We start from the raw sequence: 8,669 nt of genomic DNA, 5'->3' as shown, positions 1-8,669 counted from the left end.
GCAAGTGTCTTCCAGAACCTTCATGACCGTTTCTCTATCAAGATGAACGAAGGTGATGAAATTCTGCTGGGGACCTGTGACACTCTTGTGGGGCATTCAGAGCTTTTCTCTAATTCTCCATTTCCCTAACCTAAAACACTAAAAGCCAGAGAATTCTTTTCACTGTTTTTTGTGACACCCTTGCTATATAGTCCAGGCTGGTCTTGAACTCTTGGCTTGCCTGTCTCAGCTTCCCAAAGAATTGGGATGACAAGACAGATGTCAATCATCCATGCGTGTCAAAAGCCAGCCAGTTCTTCAACCCCAAAATCTATGTTATGCTCCCTCCAAAGCTTCCAACCCAGCTCACAGCACCCACAAACCGCATTTGGCATCTGAGTCCTGCCCACTAAAGAGCACATGCTCAACACACACACAAAAAGCAGATTCTAGGCAGGCATAATGGCACGTGCCTTTAATCTCTGTGAGTTCAAGGCCAGCTCAGTCTGCACAGCAAATTACGTCAACCAGGACTACTGTCAAAAAAACAAACAAACAAACAAACAAAAAAAAACACAAAACCACTCTCCTGTCTTCTGTGAGACACTAAGCCCCTGAAGTCAAAGGCCCTGTCTTTGCGGCCTGGAACAGCTACAGGAGGCAGAGTGCCTACGAAGGAGACTCACCACGGTTCTTTACGAAACCAGATTTATTAAAAGTTCTCTACAAGTCAGCAACAGTGTGCCACTATCACCTTTCCACAGGACACCTAGTGTTTCCAGCTGTCCAGGCAAATGCCCGGGCCAGGCCCGAGTCCTCAGCCAGGGATCACAGATACAAGAGCTGGGCAACCCCAACCGAGGCCTGTCCCTGCTCCCTCCGGAGTCCCACCATCCTGTCAAGGTCGTATTGAACAGGCATTCACATTTCACGTGGCTCTGGACACACAGGTTCCTCAGACAGACACAGACGACAAAACGAACCTTAGAGCCAAACGACAACAACTGGACATATGTATAAAAGGTAAAATGTATGTACAAATATAAAGTACACGGTACGTGAGGTATACACGGCATTCTCACAAGGTTAGTAGTCTGCCTAGGCATAGCCCTTGAAGACGCCTGCCTGCTTCTGGGCCATTTATCGAAATACAGTATATCTGTTACCCGTTTAACCGCCTGGTGTAAGCACTGTCCCAGACAGTGACTGCTATTTCATCTGTATTCTTTTTTGTTTTTTTTTTAATGCGACTTCCGGCAGCTTCCCCGGAGAAGTTTGGTTTCTTGCAGGGAGTAAGTGTCCGTCTCCAGAAGCATTCAGGCCGAGGTTGGGTTCCCACCTGTGGAAGCCGGAGCAGGGGATTTCCGATAGGCAGTTAGAAGCCAGAATTTGCATCGGAAGAACGTTAAAGTCCTTTCCAGCTACGTCTGTCACGCCAGAGACAGCATCAAGATGGAGTCACAAGCCACACAACACACGAGGTCCAAAGAGCCCATGGAAAACTAAAGACTCTGGATACCAGAGATCCAGCATACCCATGGGATGGCCGTGTCCAGTTTCATTCTGAATATTAGTCTGACAAGCTTCCAAAGACTGTCTCAAATTCTTTCTTTGAAGCCCAAAGATGGTTCACACATGCTTCTGAGAGAGCAGGGTGGGAATCTCCTCACCCCTGTCCTCAGACACAAAACGTTCCACCCCGAGATGGTCTTGGGGTGAGGCATAAAGCTGAATGCTGTGTCTGACGAGAGTCTCAAGAGCTAACAGATACCAAGGGATCAAATTAATTTTTAAAGAAAACATTGCTGTCTGACTGAGCTCGAGGGTTCTGAAACAGCCAGGGATTTGAATCTCCCAATATTTTTCCACAATTAGCTGGTGAGTGCTTTCATGGCTGCCCAGGACAGGTTCCAAGACAGGGGTGGGGAGTGGGAGTGGGGAGACAATATTATTGCATAGGCGGTCTTGGCAAATGCTGGGGGGAAAGAGTCTGGATTCAGGCAGGCTCCGGAGCGTCTCAGTCTGTTCCAACACTGGAGCAGTCAGAGGAGAGTGTACAGCAAGGGTGAGGGAAAAAAAAAAAAAAAAAAAAAACAGAAAAACTTCTGGTCAGAGAAACTCAGCAGCAAGTAGAACCTTCAAAGACAAGTTCAAAGATGGCAGGTTTGTCGCCCCAACCGATCAGCCACCTTGTTAAAATGCCACTGTGTGATGTGCTTCCTTTCCCATTCAAATGTTCAAGTTCATCACCCCTGACCACGTGGGATGGCCACACTCTTCCATTAGCTTCCAGACATGGGACTCCGTCGTATCCGACGCTGGGACAGGCGTGACGACGGGACGGTTCATGGAGAAGGGGACGACACCTCTGCAGAGCAGCTAATCTGAGTGAGTTCTGCTCAAATGAAGTCACTCGGCCCAGAGAGGCAGCACCACACTGAGCCCCATGGGGACAATTGTGCTCCGTCCCCAAATCTGGATGGCACCATGTAAGAGGGCCTGCCCGTCTTTAGAAATGGAAATGCCATGTGTGAGAATTATGAGGTTTCTGAGGTTTTTTGGGGGGAGGGGGTTAGCAGAAGAAGGAACTGATGTCACTGTCCTCTTGGTACTCGGGAACAATCTGGTCTGAAGTTCCTATTTCTGAGTCAATATACCCTGGTTCCAAGACATATTCGAACCAGGGATGGAGCAAGATCTCAGGAGCTGTGAGTCTCTCAGAAGGTTCTCGTCTCAGAAGGCTACGAATGAGGCACCTGGCTTTGGGGGAAACATGCTCAGGAATGCAGAACTGTCCACGGCGGATTTTGGAGAAAAGGGCACTCGGGTCTGAGTCATGAAAGGGGTATCGTCCAACCAAAAGTGTATAGAGCATCACCCCAAGGCTCCAAACATCCGCCGCCTTTCCAGAGTAGGTCCCAGTAGTGTTGAGGATCTCGGGACTCACATAGGCTGGGCAGCCATGCTTGTCTGAGAGCGCATCGTCTTCCCCCTTGATTATGTGTGTATCTTCCAGACTTTCCAGTCTAAGCTGGGTTCTGTGGGAGAAGGAAACGGAGTGATTATTTTCAGATCAGCTGCCACGGGAAAACAAGGCCTTCCCAATAACAGTGCCTGGAGGCACTGACAGCCAAGGCCGCAGGAATGTCATTTACCCCTTTATCTAGTAAGCGTTGGCTTGCAAGCATCCAAGACTAGCGATTTCACAAAACCAATACAAACTGCAATAAATATTTGCAAAGTATTGAGAGCGCCCGGGGCGGAGGGGTAAGATGCAAAGTCGCAAATAATATTCATGATGCTAGAGCTTGTAAGAGATATCCTAACAGGGTTACGCAACTGACAAAGTTCACATTGCAGAACAGAGAGCTGGTTTCAGGGGAAGACTGGCATGTTCTACAAAAGAAAGCTGTCAGGGAAGAACATGCATCTGCAGCCTCCTTCCTTAGGTAGGGCCTATGTATCCTACAGGTCACTAGTTTCTCACGGTGACACTGACTACCCAGGCTGGCGACACTACTGCCCACACTAAGAAAATTTTGTTCACCTGAGTCCCATCTGCAATAACGATAGTGGGGAAGAGGAGAGGAAATGCTTGGTTGCGGTTTTTTGGGGGCTGTTTCCCTGTAAAGAACACTTAGCCAAGACAGAGAAATTATGGGAAGAAACACGAGAGGCTGACGGATGTGAGGAGTACGGGGCCCGGAAACACTTTATCCTATAGGAGTCTCTGCTGGAGAAGTCATTGGAGAAAGTGAAGGAAAGCACAGAGACCAAGGCTAAAACAGAAAGAAACTGTAGTCTAGAAGACCTCTGGCCAAAGGACCGCTTAGGAAGCTGCAGGTGCCACCCACATCTCCTCGGTCCCCCACAGCCACACGTGGGACACCTCTAATATCCGGTGCCTGCTTCTCCGAGAAACAGGCCTCTTTCAGTAAGTCACTTGTAAGTGACACACAAGTGTTTGGTCAATTCCTTTTCCTCTCAAAGGTCTGGTGGTTTCTTTCTTTCTTTTCTTTTTTTTTTTCTTTTCCAGCCTTCCTGTTCCCTGGAGTGTAGCATACATGTGCTAACTTCGGTGTGTCCTCAGCATGACCTCCCTGTTATGTAAAATACCCATTGGTTCTGTAAACGGAAAATATGACTCAACCCACACTGTCTGCCCCTGATTGGCTCCTGTAGTACTAAAACCCTGCACCTGTGCTGGTTACATGAATAGCGTCAGCCTGCCGTTGCTTAACCCTCGGGTTACCAAACCCTATGCCCATGACACTGGCCTGTGCAATGCAGATTTCAAAAGCCAGTGAGGAGGTGTGCAGCACATGTTTCAAAAAAAGGGGGGGGGCATCACTATTATCAAAGAAGCACATTCCAGGAACTGGACACTTCTTCACAGCAAACAGTTTGCTTCTCTTTGCTAATCAGGATGTTTCAATAGTTAGTGCAAGGTCAGATACAAATGCATACTTGGAGGACTTCAGCCTAGGCTTTTGAGGGGGCCCTGGAGCTAAAGGTAAAGTGAACAGGTAGGGTTAAGTCCTGTGTAACTATACTCAACAAAGCAACTCACGCCCACAGGACAGTTTTATAGTTCACATCTTCCTACCGCAGATGTAGTCTGTCTACAGAATGGATTATGCAGTCTATCTCACACAGGTTCCGAAATTCTCTTGGTGAAACCTCCACTTCAAATCTTAATGTCTCCCGAGTCCCTTATCAAGCACATCTTGTCCTTTATGAGGTAAGCCAAGAACTATATTTAGCAGGGCATGCTAGCCAACTTCCATTTATTATTCAATGTGGTTATTTTCTGAAGATGGAGCTGATGCGATTATTAAAAACTCACCAGAGAATGTGAACAAACTATTACGGGGTATGGGGGTGGAGGGCAGGCTGAAATAGAGCAGGAACGCAGTGTGGTAGGGACGGATGGAATTCTGCAAACACAAGAGCCTAACTAGCTCTGTAATGCCTTCTAGGTACACAAGAGCCACTTGCTGGAACCAAGGACTTGACCACCTCTTGGAGTCAGTATTTTCTTTCCCCCCAGAAGACTGACCTTTCTGACAAGGGGAAAAAAAGCCTGCACCTGGGACAGAAGTAGGAAGGGCGTTTGGACAACAGGCAGTATCCACAAAAGCACCAGGGTGTCTCTAGGCTCCACTACACTCCATCCAACAGAGCAGAGAATGAACCAAGCCTGACCATGAATTTCCAGAAGCAGAACTTAATGCTAAACCAGGAAGACCCGAGTTTGGCTGGCTCACACCTAACTGTATGACCTGTATCTTTGCTTTTGTTGTTTTTGTTTTGGTGTTTTTTTTTTTTTTTGGTTCCAAAAGGCCACAGGAGGTGCTGTGACAGCTGCTCACCTCTCCTCCGTGGAGAAGACAAACTTCCTAAGCTTCAGATCCCCCAGAACGATGGCCGACTGGTGGCAGTGGGCAACGGCGGAGACAATCTGCTTGAAGAGTCGAGCAGCCTCCTCTTCCCGAAGCCTTTTCCGGCTCCGCACATAGGAGTGCATATCCCCAAAGTCCTTCTCAAAGAAGACATAGGCCTTGCTCTCCCCGAGGACCACCTCCACGATGCCGGTGATGTTTCGGTGTGATGGCAGCTGGATGTAGGGCCTGATTTTGTCCTGGTAGTGTTTAATTGGAAACACCTGCAGAGAGAATGCAGTCTGTTTAGGATGTCCGGAAAGTCAGGAGCTGCCCCCCAAGTCCTATATGAAGCTGGATTGAAGTTCTCAGCCTTTGGATATTCCATTCTCTCTGCCTCTTATGCAGCTCCACTGCTATGATAATTTTAAAACCAGTCACACCTCGGGATCTGGGCTAGCATCTTCCAAAGCCTTTTGTCTTTTGGGGATCTTCAGTTCCTGGGAGTCAAGGCCAGCTCCCTGATGTGGCTCTTCCTACCAGATAAGGCTGTTAGTAGCTAAGGGAAGGGACCCCAGAACCCCTATGGGTGAAAAGCAGCAGTTAAACGTGCATGTGTCCGGGCAAACCCAGAAGGCTCAGCACAGCACAGTCAAGGAATGTGGTGACTTTGCAGCCTCCATGGGGAAGCAGGGGCAGCAAACATGCAGAGCTGTCATTAGTCAGAAGGAACCGATGACTGGGAGGGAGAGACTGACTTGGCAGCCTTAAGCAACCTGCCTATGGCTGTGACTCAGGTGGAAGCAGCCTGGAGTTACCTTCTCACAGGAGGGGATGGGCACCTCTGAAAGGCCGTTTCTCATGTTTGTTTACACGCCCCCCCTCTAGTTGCCCCACCCCCAGAACGGGTAGCAAATCCTCTAAGAAGCTGCAGGCTGGTCTCTTTAAGGACCTTTTGTTCAGTCCGGTTACTCATATCCTAGACGCAACTGGAAATGGTGACACACGGGCTGTCACCATCTGGATCCAGCTATCATCTGCTCGGAACTGGAAGGGGTTGCACAATTACCCAGACCCACCCCACCTCTGAGGTGGCTGCTCTGGTACCAACTGGGGGGGGGAAATATCCCTTTGCTGTCCTCTCCTCCCGTCCCATCCACCCCTCCGCAAGTTTCTCTCTCGAAACTGTTCTCATCCACCAAGAAGAGAGTTTCTTTCTTTCTCTGGGCTTAACCATGCATCTGAGATTTCACGCGGGTGGACAGTAGGTGGCAGCACAAGCGGGGAGAGGGGAGTTCAGGTGAGTTGCTGAAAACCCTGGAGCTGCTTAACTCCCGGGAAATGAAAGGAGTCGGTGGAGCTCTGGGTGGGCCGGAGGTGTGAGGGTCCGGCTCACAAAGCGCAGACTGCGCGGCCGTCCTCGGCTACGCGCTCTCCGCCGGATCATCCCGTCTCGTGTTGTATTCCTCCTAACGTTGCAATGAAAATTGCCGGTCCCAAACTAAAGAGAGTCCCTGAGAGCTTTTCAGCACTCCTACGCAGGCCAGAAGCACCCCCCCAAGCTTAAGGCCCCCTCCCACCGCTCCCTGGGGTGGGCTGTATTCTGGCCCCAGCGGGAGTTCAAGTCAGAAGCCCCTGGGTAAAAGCCCCACACCGTCTATGCACAGCCTGTGTCCGTGAACCTCCGGCAAAGAGCTTGCCAGTTGCCCCAAGCCCCAAGGAGGCACCCACTGCAGGGCGTCCTTCCAGGACAGGGGGAGGAGGTGTGGGGGGGGGGGGGATGAGAGCAGGGAAATGGCATGGGCCTGGAATCCATTGCAATTCCAGACTTAAAAGGAACGCCACGCGCTAGCTACTCTGAGCGCCAAAGAAAAGAACAGAGATAAAAGAACTGAACCCTGCACTTCCTCTAGACCGCCGAACCCTCACCCTAACACTCCACAGGAAACCCCTCAACCTCCAAAAAGACGAAGCTGACCAAAATCCCTCCTTCTCAGACTCAACGCCCGTGTCTGCTCTGCCAAACCCAAGCGCTGGCCGGAGCGTGATCCGGGTGGGCAGGAACCCAAGCACTTCTGTAGACCACCCAGGCCCGCAACCCCCGCCCCAGGATGCTTACCTTGCAGCGCAACTCGCGGCCGGTGTGGATGCACAGCGCCCGGGACACATGCTCGCGCTCAGCTAGGGGCAGCAGCAGGTAGTCGGCGATGCGGCTTGGCCCGGGTGCGCTGGCACAGCTGCCGCCGGTTCCCTGCGCGGAGGGCGGAGGCTGCGGACTGCAGGGCGAGCCCGGGGGACTGAGGTAGTCTGGGGGGCTTGAGCACTCAGAAAGGCGCGGACACTTGGCCGCCACCGCTGCCGCGTCGTCCGCGTCCAGCAGCCGTTTGGCCGGGGTAGCCCGGGCAGCGGGGAATAGTAGAGCCGGACCCCGGGGTTGCGAGGCGCCGCTGAATGCAAAGCGCACGGGACCGACCCGCATCGCGGCCCTGGCCGGAGCGGCCCCGGCTTTGTAAATCCCCGGATCCGCGCTGCGACTTCTTCCAGCCCTCGGGATGGAGTTTGCAGATGGAGCTTGGGTCGGCCCCCAAGAGGAGCAAAAGGAGAGCCGTCCCTGTAAGCTGGCGTTGCACACGAGGACCACGCTGGCCACGCGTCCGAGAGGGGGAAGCCGCCTGGGGTCTCCAGACTCCCGCAAGCACCAGGTCTGGGCGCCTCGTTGGCGGCGGGGGCCGCTATTGTTGCCGAGACTGTGGATAGTCCGGGACGTGGAAGCGGCCCGAGTTCCCGGGTGCTGAGCCTCGAAGACAGGATTCCGCAGGCTCGGCGGCTTCCCAGAGCAAACGCACTTCCCAAAGCAATTAGTCTTGAGTAAAAGCCGGCACAACTTTTCCGCGCCGCTCGGGATCCTGCGCGCTTCTGGGCTCCGGGCGTGTGAGCGAGCGAGACGCGCTCAGAGAGAGTGACTGAATATGAGTGTGTGCGCTGCACTGATCCTGGCCAGTGCACTCCTCCTTTTCCTCCACCTCCTCCGCCTCCCGGTGACTCACGCTGTATACTCACTCACACACACACACACACACACACACACACACACACACACACACACACACAGGCCGGGCTGTGTAAACAGTTGGGAAGCCGGGTTGTGCAATGAGGTGGCTGCGACGACTCCGGCCCCGTGGCCCGGCTCACAGTCACCGGAGCGGAGGGAGGAGACTTGGGGGAGGGGTAATGGAGTTGGAAGCCGGGGCTGTGGGGGTGGCCGGAGGCCTGGGGATGCTCCCGACAGCGCGCGCCTGGGCGCAGGTG

At 52.3% G+C, this 8,669-nt stretch overlaps 1 protein-coding gene across 1 annotated transcript; it reads right to left on the bottom strand.

Moving 5' to 3' along the window:
* Positions 1-670: 670 nt before the first annotated feature.
* Positions 671-8,364, bottom strand: Trib1 (tribbles pseudokinase 1). Its single transcript, XM_038343678.2, has 3 exons — positions 7,480-8,364; positions 5,352-5,644; positions 671-3,017 (listed from the first exon to the last, which is right to left on the bottom strand). The coding sequence occupies exons 1-3, from the start codon at positions 7,837-7,839 to the stop codon at positions 2,552-2,554; spliced, it is 1,119 nt and encodes a 372-aa protein (XP_038199606.1). The 5' UTR covers positions 7,840-8,364; the 3' UTR covers positions 671-2,551.
* Positions 8,365-8,669: the final 305 nt, after the last annotated feature.

Source organism: Arvicola amphibius, chromosome 9, assembly GCF_903992535.2.
Source record: "Arvicola amphibius chromosome 9, mArvAmp1.2, whole genome shotgun sequence".
Lineage (NCBI taxonomy): Eukaryota > Metazoa > Chordata > Mammalia > Rodentia > Cricetidae > Arvicola > Arvicola amphibius.
The sequence above is the reverse complement of the archived record's forward strand: the minus strand, read 5'-3'. Positions and strand labels throughout refer to the sequence as shown.